We start from the raw sequence: 15427 nt of genomic DNA, 5'->3' as shown, positions 1-15427 counted from the left end.
CCTTAGGTTAACATTTCTGAATCTCTTATTTTCCTGCTGGGGCACACCAATACATTTGTCAAGCCCTTGGACACTCTCTGTTATGTGAAATATGTCCGTCCAAATACAAGTTGTTACTGTTGAATGTCTCAAAGGAAAGTCTGCCTTGTTGAAAGCCTAACATTACTTTTGCCTTGCAGATAAGTGAATATGAACAGTAAATCATCTAAAGCATCTGGGAATAGGCGAATTGAAAACTTGCACTGCATTTCTTGTTCGCCAGGAAAATACTATGTGTGACCCTTGATAGATCATGATTTGACTTTTACTACAAAGCCCACAATTGTGAAATATTCACATTATCACAGGCCACATTTCAAGGAGATGCTTGTGCAAAACAGGAAGAAGTACTGAACTCAGTAAAGTATAAAATGTTCTTAGTCTCATGTAATTGTAAGTCAGAATTAAGGTCAGCGACCTATCTTCAGATATCTGTTGGTAACTATTTTCGGGAGTGATTGCTCAGATACCCATTCACAGCTGTAAGCAAGTTCATTGCAAGTTTCCTTAACTCCACATGCCTCTGTTTAGCTAGCATTAAGTAGGAACCCAGTTGTTAGTTGATTGGCGTGTCTCTTTCCGGTGGTAATAATCCCTTCAAAAAAATTAATCAATAATAATTTTGTCACTCAATCCATAACTGTTTGTGAGACACTGCTATGCACAATTGGCTGCTGTGTTTCACCCATAAAATATATTATATTCTGCGAAGAGCTTTGTGACGTCTCAACGACGTGATAAAAGCACTATATCAAATACAAGGATTATTATTCTTATAAGAGAGAAAGTTTCTCTTTTGTTTTCTTTCAGTTTCCTCACCTCGACCTCTACTGAAGGCACTGACTCATGCTATGACACTGGTCTCCTTCAGGCACCTCATCCAAGCTGTAACGTTCTTTATTTACAGGCAGTGAAGAGTGGCAGAAGATTCAACGGGGGGAGGAGGCAGCACAGGCAAGCTAAATGTTGTCCTCACCCAATATTCCCACACAAGTACCATCCAATTAACTTCACTGGATAGAGTCAGGAATGGAAATCCTGCCTAATTTTTCTCCAACTTAGACCAGGACACTAAACTCAATTATATTGTCCCTAATATGAACCATGAAAATTCTTTAAAAAAAAGCATTATTATCAGGGTCGCATTTAGTGTTATAGACACAAGGATGGATGTGTAGTACTTTACAGAAGAATCATGGATTTGCCTGAAGGTAATGACTTGTGACGCTCAGACCAAAAAAAAATATACAATGCAATTTATATTCGTATCATGCCTTACCTGTTAAGAGCATCTCAAAGTGCTTAACCATGCTGGATGGGCAGCTGAGCTGGGGGTGGAAGCCGCGGAGTGTGGGTTGGGGAAAGATAACCGAAACAGCGGTCAAAGAGGTATGTTTTGAGATGCGCCTTGAATGAGCTGAGGGAAGGAGTCAGAGAGACTCTGGGATTGAATTCAAGATAGCATTGGCAGAATAGCTGATAGCCCGCCTGTCGATGGTGGGGATGGGTAGGGCGGGGGACATGAAGCAGGCCAGTATTCACTGAGCAAAATATCTATCCAGATACATGACATGTTTCTTACGCTGTGCAGATAAATTCCTGGCCAATGATTTCTGACACACATTTGGATGCATTGGAAAGTTTCCAGCAACTTCTATTCAAAGGCAGTGCCTGATGGAAGGCAGGGAATGAAAGAGGTTGGTGAAAAGCCAATGAGGCTGTTGTACTGCACAAGTGGTTTATGGTTTGCAAACACTTCTTTTTCAAAGAAAAGTGATCAGGCAAATGTGATAAACTGACTGAACATGTTAGCAAAGAGACAAATCAATGTCAAGACGGACACAGATAATTTACTGCCATCCTAACAATTGCAACAAAACCACGTCAGCAATAATGGTTGACATTAAGATTTTGGATATACTGTGAACCTCAGATTAAAAGAATAATAATCCTTGGCTTTCACGTCAGGATGTCTTCGCGCAGATTTTACGGTAAAGTGTAGTGACTGCGTATTTCGTGGGCAAAGAATTGTTTTTATTCTTTGATGCTATGAAATCTTTCTTATTATCTTAATCTTTCCTTACTAAACTAGGATTGCCACCTTCTCCAGTGAAACGGAGAATGGGAGTGGGGAGGGCAGCAGAGCTGGGAAGTTGTCAGTGAATAGAACGTAGCCAATGGTGGGGGAGGTCACCTCTATTTTTGGCAATTGAACTCTGTTCCCTTCCTTTTTGTGGAGTCCTGTACATCAACAGTTAGCATTTGTCTCACAAGCAAGTGGACCTGGGTTCAATTCCCAGCAGGGCAAAATGTTGGGCAAGCTTCCTTACTCCACACGCCTCTGTTTACCTAGCAGTAAGTAGGAACTTGCTTGTTAGTTGATTGAAGGATCGCTTTGCTGGGAGTTATTAATTCCTTCAAAAAAAGTAATAATAATAAATTGGTCACTCAATCCACAACTGTGTGTGGGATAGTGATGTTCACAATTGGTTGCCGCGTTTCGCCCACAAATATACAGTCAATTCACTTTACAGTATATTCTGTGAAGAGCTTTGAGACGACTCAAAGATCTGTTAAGGCACTATATGAAATACAAGGATTATTATTATTATAATTATATACACACCATTCATTCACTTTGGCAGTTGTTATTCCTCAGGTACTCGTGCCCTCATCCTTGTCGTTTTCTGATCCATCAATAGGACTACACTAACCGAAAGCAGCAGAACTATACTGACCCAGCCGTTCCCTTCGCTCAGTGATCCTGCTTCATGGCCCCAACACACTATCAGCGAGCGGGCTTGCAGCCTCTCTACCCCTGCTCTCTGGAACTCCATCCCGGATGCTCTCCAACTTGCTCCGTCCCTCTTGTCGCAAACGTGACTTTTTGATCGTGCTTTCAGACATCTTTCCCCTCCCAGTCTCCCTTGGCTCCCACTCCCAGCTGGGAGCGTATTGTTATGTGCTTTGAGATGTTCTCCCGACGTGAGATGTGCTATATAAATGAAATTCTATCGTAAGTTGAATTAATGTAGCCCAAATATAGAGGTTAGCATTAGTGAAGTGGTTGATTTCATATGCTTAAGGGGTGACTTTATGTTTAAATAGAGTATCAGTAAGTAACTACCTATATCTGGCAGACTACAAACACCGCAACGTAAATCTCCCCCTCTCACAGGAAAGAGGCAATAGTTAGAAACGAGTGACAGAAAATCATAGTATTTATCAAACCAAACATATCTCTTCCTCCTCAAAAGGTTAAGATATAGATGAATGCTGTCTGAAGAGGATATTCAAGGCAGGAAGAAAATCCAGTGGAGCAAATTTTAATCATACAAATAAAGGGATAAAATCTGTTATATTCTGAAGTATAAAAGTTAATGTTAATTATAGCTGCAAATAAGGAAGGGAGTTTCTTCTGGAGTCCTGGCCAACAATCTCCCTCGCCACCCAATAAAATTACTGACTTCATGACTATTTGTGAGACATTGTTGATGCAAATTGGCTGCCATGTTTATCCAGAAAATACAGTCACTGTACTTTCCAGTATATCCTGTGAAGTGCTTTCAGATGACCTCCCAATATGATAAGCACTAAACCAAATGTAAGGATTATTATTGTTAGGACTGTGATTAAATGGCAGTATATAGTGTGAACCAAACATTCCCACACTTAACCTGTTCTAATCTTTTGACTGGCCACCAATGGTAGTGTCCTAACATCTCACCGCAGCCTCCCTACCACACCATCTCCCAATATGGCCTTTGACTGTCCAATACAATATGAAAAGTTACAGGGAAACTGCAGGGAATTGGGATTAAAGTACATATGGTGATTCTAATATAGAAAGGAACACCATCATAAGGTCAAGGTATAGTTATTATAATAAACAATTGATATAGAGCATTATCAACTATATGATAAGGCGCAATATCAAATGCATGGATGATTATTATTTATTAACAATGTCTTGTGCTCATTTTTAAGATTCTGCTCCATTCACCAAGTTTAGAACATTTGCACCCCATAAATTCCTGTAATGAAACATTAGATTTATAATTTAATTTTACATTCAGAATGTCATTTATTTACACTTTTGTACCTCAGAGAAAGTGATTTTTTAAAAGAATTATTTTCTGGGCCAGACCTGCATAAGAACAACAACATTTGTACTGCTACTTGCCCAGAAAATGGTTTCATACTTGAGGTTGTGCCCTGATTTAGTGGTGAGTCAGAGTATAAGAAGGGAGTGTGAAGCTCAGATTGTTAAGTTCACACAAAACACAATTAAGGTTGACGTTCATTACAGAATACCTTTTTTAAAAAAATGTATTGTGTGTAAATTAGTTTCTGATTTTCTCTCTATTGTTTATGCCTCCCTGCCTCTGTCTGGCTTCCTCTTCCTGGGATACAGTTCCACAGGTGTCGAATGCCTTGGTTTAATAACAAACAATGTGCTTCAGTCGATAAGGACTTCTACACTGTGTGTCTTTCAGCAAATACAAAAGGGTAAAAGGAAAACTGCAAATACTGTAACTCACTTCAATTTTGGATATCCTGTGAAGTGCAGTGAACCATATATTACCTCACTGCTTACAGGCAATATTATGAATACATTAATGTGATCTCTTTCATGCCATAGATTGATTGCCTAACAATTGTTCATTTAGTTACCAGGTTAACAAGAAAGCTGTTATCTTGAAAAGTTAGCCTGGTGTATCTCCCTGTCAGTGCTCTGCACATTAGTTTGTTATTACTTACCCTCGGTCTCTAAAACCATTTTCAATTTGGCTTCCTGGATATCCAGAACTGAGAGTCGAAGTGATTCTACCCCAGGAGCTATTGTTTGCAGCAAAATGGTTATTGAGGCTGAGACCACAGCAACACTTAAAATGGATTTGAGAAATATTTTGAGAATAAAGCAATACAATATGAAAGGTTCCGGGGAAAGCGCAGGGAATTGAAATGAAAGTACTCTAATAGAGCAGGCTTGTCCAATACATTTGCCATTAGCCCCGTGTGGCAGATGCGGCTAAATTGCCTTTTTGATTAATAAATAAAAATTGAGTAACACACAGTTGGGCACATGATCTCATTATTCATTTGTACCTTTTGGGGATTTGTTGGTAAAATGGTTAGAGGAAAAGCAGCGTGTGAGAGTGTGTTTCGATCATCTTGTGTCCTTTACTTCCTCGGTCACTGTTTATTATCTGCTAAAATGGTATGTAACCATGGGTGAAAACAATGGATCTGGCACAACTAATTTCTCTAAAGAGAAGACCCATCCCTGCTCTCCATCCAAAAAGCACTTGAGTGCTGCTCATCCTTTGCTATAACATGGTCTGTTGGAGCTGCTCATTATTGGCTGGGCTTGCTTTCATCTGCTGGTTATTCCAATTGGTCATGGTTGACAGCTTCCCTCTCCATACAATATTGCTGCTAAAATCTGGCGTTTTCTCCCTGGTTGCAGGTGAAAGGTAAAGTAGCCTACCGATTTGGTGCAAAAGAAAGACTGCTAAGTTTCGCAATGAATGGTGGTCGATGTTTGTTAAGTAGATGTGATATTAAGTAAATATATATGTAAGCAGAAATGTGAAGTACATTTACCTGTTTTGTGTGAGTGTATGTAAGACCTGCCCACTCCTTCTGATCCAGCAGGCTCCTGCCTGCTCCATGGCCCCTACCCTGCCTGCCAAACCATCAGTGGTTGGGCCTTTAGCCTCTCTGCGCCCCCCAAGCTTTGGAACTCCATACCACAGTCCCTTTGCCTCATGCCCTCCTTTGCCTCCTTCAAAGCCCATTTCAAGATCCTCCATTTCGACTGCACCTTCGGGCATTTTGACCCCTACCCTCCTTGTCCTCCAATCCCCACTATTCCCAACTCCCAGATTGGGTCCAAATCCTTCAGCGCCTTGGGACGTCCTCCTGACGTGAAAGGCGCTCTATAAATGGAATCTTGTTGTTGTTGTTGTTGTTGTTGATTGTCCAGGACCTTGGGACATCCTCCAGACGTGAAAGTAACTATACAAATGTAAATAGTTTTTGTTGTTTTCTACTAACATGGGTACATGTGGCTAAAATGATGTTGCGGTAGCCACACCCGTGGCTTGTAACAATTTCTATAGGACCACATTGTAAGAGGGACAAGCACCAACATAAACTCAAAGGGGTCCAATGCTAGAATGTTTTGGATTCTGCTCTATTCACCAAGTTTGGAACATTTGCACTTTATAAATTACTGTAATGAAACATTTTGATTTATAATTACATTTTACATTCATAAAGTCATTCATTTCTAATTTAAGATTCTATTAGTTATTCATAAAATCATAAAGTCAAACTCACTAAATGGAGTAGAGAATGGCTAAGGCACATGGACACTGTTATTTAGGACATCGAGCAGAATGACCTTTGTCGAGATTAATCTTTAAACCTGGTTCAATTGGTTAGAAGGTTATTTCCAACAATCCTCCGGTTAAATTGGTCAATACGACCTGGCTGCTTGTGGGACGTTGCTGTGCTCGAATACACAGGCACAACACTTAGCAGAGATAACTGTGAAGTTTTTTAATTTGGACGAGATATAGGGCCATGTCAAATGCCAGGATTATTATTATAATGGGATTGAAAGAGCTCTGTCAGAAAATTGGCAGCGTAACTGATGTTTCGCCACATGAGAAAGCGACTCAGCACGTAAAGTGGAGCTTTTGCCGGGAACCTTGTGTGATACCATGCCAACCCACATGAACCTGGCTCAGACTGGAAATTGCATCAGAGGTGAATCTGTATCAGAATCACAAGGCTCTTTGTAGCAGTTGCACTTAATGTCCTGGAGATGTACTTTTCCGTCAAGCTGAAATTCCTGCTTCCATTTTTCCAATGACGCCTTACAAACCTAGGAACCATTGATTCCCACGATCCGAGCAGTATTTTATACAGATATATTATTGAAATTGCTGAATAATTAGTTATGAATAATGGAAAGAAAAGCAATGATGTATGCTCGATTAGCAGAAGTCTAATGCGGTCACATTGGGTAATTGAATGGACACTATTCTGGACTGTGGCCGATACTGGAACAAGTAACTAGCAGCTGCGCAACAGACTGAGCCTGCGATTCCACCGTTCAAAAATTTTTGGTTTTGCCCTATGTATTTACAGACAAGAGGTTCTTCGAGTTAATATTTTATAGGCAAAGCACAAACATTAGATGATGGGAAATGGAGTCTTGTAATGTACTGGTTAGCGCACTTGCCTCACAAATGAGAGAACCCTGGGTTCGATTCCCAGGCGGCACAAAATTAATATTATAAATGCAAATGTCAATGTGGGGTTACAGTATCGTACTGTGGTTGAGTGCAGTGAGATTTAACTTGAATCTGACCTGTTCTACACCTCAATTAGGAAATGATTGAAAGACAGTTCAATTCCAATCACTTTAACTTCTGCAGTTTTTCAAACTCACCGTGTGTTTGGATTTATCTTCAATCAACAGAAGGCTTCAAAAAAAAAGCAACCTTTGCTTTTGCCCAGCACGTTGCCTATTAGTTACAGGTTACAACCACTCACTGCGAAATTATCTGAACTTTTGAATCCAAAAATTGCAGCTGGAACGTCTTGACAACCACTTCCATCCTCTCTTGGCTTCACCGTCTCCCCATCCCCCAGGGGATTGAAAATTCAAATTCTCATCCACACTTTTCAATATCTCCATAGTCTCGTTCCACGCCCTCCCTCTGTGACCTCCTGCAACCCTGCTGCCTACATCCCCTCACTTTGCTCAACAAACACAGGCCTGCTTCATGTCCTCCACACACTCTCCCGCACCATCAGTGCTATTTAAGGCATCGTGCCCCCACTGTCTGGAAATCCATCCTGTAATCCCTCCTTGCCAGATCCTGCTGCCTTCAAACCCCAACCTGAGACATATCTTTTCACCTATGTTTTTGACCACATTTTCCTACCCACATCCAGCTGTGGCTTTCAGTAAATTGTGGGACGCTTTAAGTCTTCCCAATGTGAAAGGCACTACATCAATGTAAAATGTTTGTATGTCTGTTTAAATCTGAAACAGGTTAACACTCAACAACAAATGACAACCACAGTAATTTTATATTTAGGTAGCATTTTGCACTTTAGAAGGACATCTCAAAGCATTTGAATTAATATTTGTAGGTCAACTGTAGTTATTCGATTTAACACATTTTAATCATTAAAATAGTCATCTTTTTGCTAACGTTTTCGTGGAAAGCATCACAATTTGTAATGGAGTTTGTATGTTAGACCTATCTCACTGTGGCAGACCAGGATCTCATACTGCATTTACAAATTCTCCTGACACTACTGCTGCAATGCAAATACAAGAATAATTATAACAACCCTTGCATTTGATATTGCGTCTTGTAACATTGGCGAGATGTCTCATAGTGCTTCACTGAATATACTGTAAAGTGGTGTGACTGTGGATTCTGTGGGAGAAAATACATATACATTTTTACAGTCATATTTTGAATGAGCCCTTATATTTTGTGCAATTCTGTATTGTAAGCTGTGGGTGAAGCAGAAAGCATCAATGTATTCAAGAGTAAACTTGGTGCGGGGAGAAGGTATTAGAGGGGAATAGGCAAGAGGATTAGAATGGGCGGAGGCTCATGGACTAATTGGTAAGAAAGGCCTTTCCGTAATTTTATCCATATATTTGATGGCGCTTCATCCTGTGAATGGCAACTGTTTTGTTTCATTAGAATACATCCACATGTATTCGAATGGTCCAGTGTTTGGGGAGGTCTGATTCCTTAATCTGGGTTGACAATAAAGTCTGTGTCCAGTCAATTTAATTTTAAAAACAATCTCTCCCTTGAAACAGCTGGAATCGTATTTTGAATTGAACGCATTGAGATGATGGAAGGTGGTGACAGACAGTAAGAGAGAGTGAGAGAGAGAGAAACAATGTTGGAAAAAAACTGGCTCATCATGTCTATTGATGCTGATTGTATTCCTCATTTCAGATACAAAAATGCTACAATACAGCAGTTAAAAAATGAGTTGAAACCAGTCACTTCGTACTGGTAGTGTTAGATAAAGGCATAGCTACTTACTGCCACAGGCCTGTCCTCAGGGCAATACTCCCTGTGGACTTTAACTTGAAAAAAGTGAGTGGGAATCCCAGGAACTGTGGAGGTTTATGAGAAATATTTTCAAAAATGCAGTATATCTCTGACTTTAAACACAGGCAATTCTACCAAACATATGGAACTCAGGGGCAAATTTAGAGTAGAGTATTAATACTGAAGCACAGAAAGGATAAGGCGAGTATCATTCTGTGGCAAAATTAAACCCCCAGTTCAGTGATTGCGGAACGAATCTCCATATGAGTGAAGTTAATTTGTCGTTAAAGCACAACAACATCCTTTTTTGTTCACCTGCTCAGCTGGAAAGATCTATTTGTACACAGGTACCCCGACTCATAAAACACAACACTAATAGTTTCTGCTGCATATTTTTCCAATCTTTTCTGTTTGTCCAATTTATTATACAGCCTTGCAATTGATTTTAAATTATAAAATTCCTAAAGCAGCCAATTTAAGTCTAGGAGCCAGCTGTCCTCATTTGACCTTTTTAAAGAAGGTGAAACAAGCCTTATTTCAGGGCTGCTGAATATTTGCTGTCTGTGTGTAAACTGCACACTGCCTATAAATGATCTGAGACAAAATAAAAACTATTTTACGTTGAATTTAACTTCGGGGACTTCAACATGTTGCATATCTCACTTCCTTTACTAAAACCCATGGCTATTCCTGTTGCTAATACTATTGATATTAATAAAAAAATAATCTTTTTCATGTTGAGAAGATATCTCAAATCAATTTACTATAATGTGCAGTGACTGTGCATTTTGTATGGAAACATGTATTAACATATCAATGTATTTAAATAAGTGTAGTCAGAGTACAGTGTACTGAGATTGCGGTGGAACGTAGCAAGTTAGGGTTGAATGATAATACAAATCGTTTTGCTTTCCTGAAGGATCATCAGATTTATTACAAGGTTCAGAGAGGAACTTCACAAAGCATTTCAATTCTTGAGATTTCGATTGCAGGTTAGCTATCTCACTCTGGGAATTATATAACTGGCTGGGTAGCTTGCTTTGATACATGTGTCATCAGTGGAAGGAATGGGCCAAATGGCCGTTTCTCCTTCCTTAATTATTGGCTCTGAATGGTTTCTGTTTGAGCTTCTCTGTGTTTATTAAGTGACTTAGAGATACATGTCGGAAGTTCCGGAGGAGGGAATGGGAAGAGCAGCTGTGGACATATGAACACAAGGTCAAACACTTTTACTGGAAAACAAGTTGTTATGTGCACACACTGTTCCCTTACAGTGACATCAATCAATCACAGTTCAGACAAACTTTTTCCCTAAAAAACAGGAATGATTTGAAAAATCTTCTCCACAAAGGAATGCTAATATTGTAACATGTGTGCGCATAGATGCCCCTACTCTCCTATCATGTGCCCTCACTTCACTGTGCTCGCTGGCCTCCAGTGGCTAGGGATATCGACTTTGACTCAGTTTGAATTCCACCAGCAAAAGACAGCTTATTCGCTCTCTTCATTCAGCTCACGGAATCCAAACAATCAGAATGCCTATACCAGCATTTACCAATGTTTTTGAAAGGTATCGTAATCACACTAGCAGGAAATTCGGTCTCACTTCTCCCTCCCCACCCTCTTATCAAACAAACCTGCTAACTTTCAAATAATAATAGGCATAAATCGTAGATCCAGTGATAGGCAGTTTTGTGCAGTTAATGCTGTGCACTTTGATGTAAAGCATTAAGGGTTAGATTAACTGCGTACAGATAATTCCTAATTGACCACAGAAAGCAGAAACAACAAGAATATATGGAGCACATTTCCATTATAAATGCACATTTTCAAGGTCAGTAACACTACTGACCCTGGTGAGTTCATTTCTTTCAGTATGACTGAGTGTTTGGGGAAACAAAACTGGAAACTGGACCAATGTGCATTCTTTGGTTAATTGAGAGACAAGAGATATTGCAGTCAAATTTGCACCTGTTCATTTCCAGAGCAAGTTCTCTTCAAACTGAAGGGGCCGTGAAGATGCTCTTGACACTAAGCATAGAGCCTTTGACAACAATCACTTATAGTGGAATCCTGGAAAGATTGTAATCTCACATTGCCAAATTTGTTGCGATCTGAGCCCAGAAGAATTTTTCACCCTTGGGGATTGACTGCAACTGCAATGACTTCCAAGTCGTACCAAAGTCTGGAAGGGGTGGGGAGATGAACATTCAATTTGGTGACAGTCGATATCTATTGGTCTATACTGTTCTCCTTGTGGGGTCATAAGCGGGGTCTCTTCAAGACTAAGTTGGTTCTAAAGTGACTTGCCTGGCAATGGAATATTGGGATTGAGTGATCCTCTGTGACAGTAATCCTCAGTAATCTGGTTCCTCTGAGCCAGGCAGGTCCACCGTACACCAGGGCACTGTTGATGACAGAGCAGCCAGCCTTGCTTATTAGCAGTACTTGGAGGAGAAAAGCAGTCACAGGGGACAGGGATTCCTCCCACTCAGTTCCTGTTAACCCTGGAAACCAATGATCTGATGGGTAGAGCAGGTCCAGTTGTACAAACTGCAGGAAGCTTGCCTGTCAGTGAAATGGCAAGCATATGTTTCTAGCTAGCAAATTCCAGCAGTGGTTTAGTTTAGATACTGTTCAGCAGGGTGATGGTTTAGGTGTATCAAGATATGTGGTCCGTACGATAATTATTACAACATAAGTCTTAACTCCTTCTCACAATTGAAACTCGAAGGTAGAATTAGATGAAATGTCACACATTTCTGCAGGTGTAGCTACCACTATCAAATAGAAACCACATGAACCAGCTTTCTCCAATTGCTTTGTAATTGCTTGCAAAATAATGAATGCACACACTGTACTTCAAAACAATGGAATTCTTCATTTTCAACAAGTGTATCAACTGGGAAATCCACAGCTGGGAACACTTACTGCTTTAACAGACTTGCTGCTTTAACTGCAGATTGAACTAAGTACAGTACATATACATGGGTTTTCGCCTCACGTGAAGTGCTTTGAGATGTCTTGACGACGTGATAAGATGCAATATCAAATGCAAACTTTATTATTATTATTGCTACTATATCGGGGGTAAAGAATAGGAAAGCAGCAGCAGCAATGGTGAAAATACATCCACATTTCCACTTAGTGTTCTCTCCTTTGTCCTCTCTTGAAAGCACTGAAATGTGGTTGAGTGCAGTTCCATTGGACACTGGCTGCATATCTATTCTTTATGTAGGAGCCCTGACAGTAAGTGCCAGCAGATTAATAGGCTGTGCCTGATCCTGTCCTCATCCGAGAGGTCACTGGATAATGATCAGGATCAGGAATCAAAGCTGATTTTTCCTCTGCCTAGCCTGGAATACAGAGGTAACCAAGCCAATCATTATCCCAGCTGAGATCAGTCCATTAAAGGCTCAAAATTGGGACCTATTGGTCTATGTGGCTCAAATAATCACGGATTTCAGGCACCCATTACAGGAAGATGTCAAGGGCATAGAGAAGGTGTGGAGGAAATTCTCTTGGATGGTACAATATAAGTAACATTCATAGAATGCCTTTTACATGAGGGTGAATCAAAATACTCAACACTGCAGGCTGGGCAATCGAGTTGGTAGTGGGAGCTAAAGGGAGTGGTGAGGGGAAAGATGATGGAAAGCGTAGTCAAAAGGTGCATCTTAAAGCGGTCTTTTAAAGTTAGGAGGGAAGGAACAAGTCGGAGAGACTCCAGGATGGAGTTTTAAGGAGCGAGGGCATAATAGCTGAACGGTCACCAATTGATAGTGTGGCAGAGAACACGAAGCAGGCTGGTGCACACTGAGCGAAGAGAACGGCAGGGTTGGGAGGGTTGTAGGAGGTCACAGAGGTAGGGTGGGGTGAGGCGGTGGAGGGAATTAAAAGGGGAGGGATGATACCAAGGATTGGAGCATTTGTTTATGAATGTGGAAGAAATGGGGCTATTTTCCCTGGAACCGAGAAGGTTGAGAGGAGACCTGATTGGTGTTTTAAAATGAAGAGGGTATTTGATAAAAATAAACAAAGAGAAATTATTTCAACTGTCTGGTGAGTCCGTAACTAGAGGACATAGATATAAAATAAGAACAGAAAGTAAAAAAGAAAGAGAAGAGTTCTTTTTTACACATAAGGTTGTTAGAATGCTGAGGGCCTTATTTCGAACAATAGTTGAGGCAGAATCTGTCAGTTTTTAAGAGCGAATTAGAAAAATACCTGAAAAAAAGAAATATAATAAGATTTAGGAAAAATGCAGGAAGAAGGAATAAACAGCTGGATCTTTCAGCCAGCACTAACATGGATGGGATAAATGGCCTTCTTCTGTGTTCTAAATTTCTATGGCTTTATAAGATAGCTTGGCCTCCAACTCCTGAAACAAAAACATACCTCGATCTGTGTATCATTGGCATTGTCATCTTCAGGTAGAATATCAAAGATCTTAGTGGGATCTTCAAAGTCCTGCTCTGGACTGGCACGGTTTGTATCCACTGACTTGGGTGACCCTGGTGGCTGCTGTCGCTTCAATCTGTGGTGGTAGCTTTTCATATCTACCAGGACATCTGAAGGTAACCTCTGACTAAATGTGTAGAGTGCCCCTAGAATGAAGAAACACAAGCAACGATTAGGCAACACATCATCACACGTTCACACGACATGTTCGTTCTTTTATCTTTGTAGATTATTACACAAAGATTTGTTTATGTAGCATTCTCAGTTACAAAAAAAATCTGGAAAGAGGTTTGCTTACATAGCAATGCAGGTACAATAACAACTTGCATCTATAGAGCATCCTTCACCCAGGAATAGCATCTTGGAGCACTGCTCTGAGATACAATATTTGTGGTGCAGTGGTTGTGCTCCAGATTTTGTGTTCCATATTTTACAATACTTTCCATATTCCATATTTTACAATAATAGAACAGTTGTTACTTAGAAAAAATATAAAGGTTGTCTTAGATCATCTCCCATTATAAAAAACACATGCTTTATTACTGTGTTCTCCTGGCAGCTCTGCTGTCTTTCCTGTTAACTCTGTTTTTCTTATTTTATCCCCCTGCCATCCTCCATCCTGCGGATCAATTCTTGGTCCAATACAGTTCCAAGCACCCAAGCACATATTGCTTTTTTGGCACAACAATTGGGAACTATCACAATAATGCAATTTATGTTGTGTCAAGAAAAGTAGGACACAAATGTTGATGCAGCAATTCTGTTGAAAACAAAGCGAGTCTGCCCAGCCATGTTATATTTATAACCATTCCTGTACATTCAGCAGTCCTGTATAAAGATACCTGGTTCACATGATAAATGAGCCTGCAAGCATTAGCTAAAATTGAGGTTTCTTCAGAAATGAGCTAGTGCTCTACTTAATTCTGCCTTCATTATTCAGGCAGTGATGGAATGAATTGAACAGGGTCAGTTGCAAGCGAGTCCAGTTCAGATTTATAGGCAGTGACGTTTCTAACATACGTTCCATATGACACCCAAGTTAGAGAAGTTAAGTGCATAAGAACAGAAGGTAAATGAGGCATGAGAAGATTACTGACCCACAGAAACTAAAAATCAACTCTCCATCATATCAACTAGTTGAATCGCCTCAATGGTTTTGCCGCAATCATTTTGATTTTTAAAAAAAAGTTTTTATTTGCATCCATTCATCACATCAAAACTGGTGATGAAAACGGCTTCAATCGAACCATTTGCAATTGTAAAGATACGGGGAAAAAAAGATCTGAAATGAGGACAGAAAATGCTAGATAAACACATCTGGGTCCTTCATCATCTGAGAGAGAATGAGAGATGAAAAGCTTTGTTCCTGATTCACCTTCTCTATCTTGTCAGCCTGCATAGTTGCACTCTCACTCCTGAGCAGGTTCAAGCCTTATATTCCAATGCAGTGTTGAGGGGTGGTATTGTTCTGTATTATTGGAGTTGCTGCCTTTGAGATGAAACATTGAATGGCGGGCCCATCTGCCTGTTCAAATGGACGTTAAAGATCCCATGGCACTATTCAAAAAGACAAGGGTGTTTCTCCTTGCATCCTGGCCATAACCCTCCAGATAGAATTGGTCATTCACTTCCTGGCTGTTTGCGGTACATTGCTGTATTTGTCTAGAATTGGCTGCTGTGTTTGTCCACAAAATACACAGTTGCTACACTTTACATTAAAAAAACTTTTGAGATGTTTTCACAACATGCAAGGATTATTAATGTTATTATGGGGTGGTGGGTAAAGTCTCCAGCCATATCACTGCCATCCTAGGAAAAGT

The 15427-nt window shown here is 40.2% G+C and overlaps 1 protein-coding gene across 1 annotated transcript in view; it reads right to left on the bottom strand.

The window, feature by feature from the left end:
• The window catches only part of plxdc2b (plexin domain containing 2b), a 201869-nt gene that overhangs the window by 79743 nt on the left and 106699 nt on the right, over positions 1-15427 (bottom strand). Inside the window, exon 2 of the mRNA XM_042346004.1 lies at positions 13545-13753. Coding sequence (XP_042201938.1) covers positions 13545-13753 — 209 coding nt within the window. The remainder of the gene's footprint in view (positions 1-13544; positions 13754-15427) is intronic.

The sequence above is a fragment of the Callorhinchus milii genome, unplaced genomic scaffold (genome assembly GCF_018977255.1).
Source record: "Callorhinchus milii isolate IMCB2004 unplaced genomic scaffold, IMCB_Cmil_1.0 Scaffold2, whole genome shotgun sequence".
Lineage (NCBI taxonomy): Eukaryota > Metazoa > Chordata > Chondrichthyes > Chimaeriformes > Callorhinchidae > Callorhinchus > Callorhinchus milii.
Note: the sequence above shows the minus strand (reverse complement) of the source record. Positions and strands in the feature narration are given on the sequence as shown.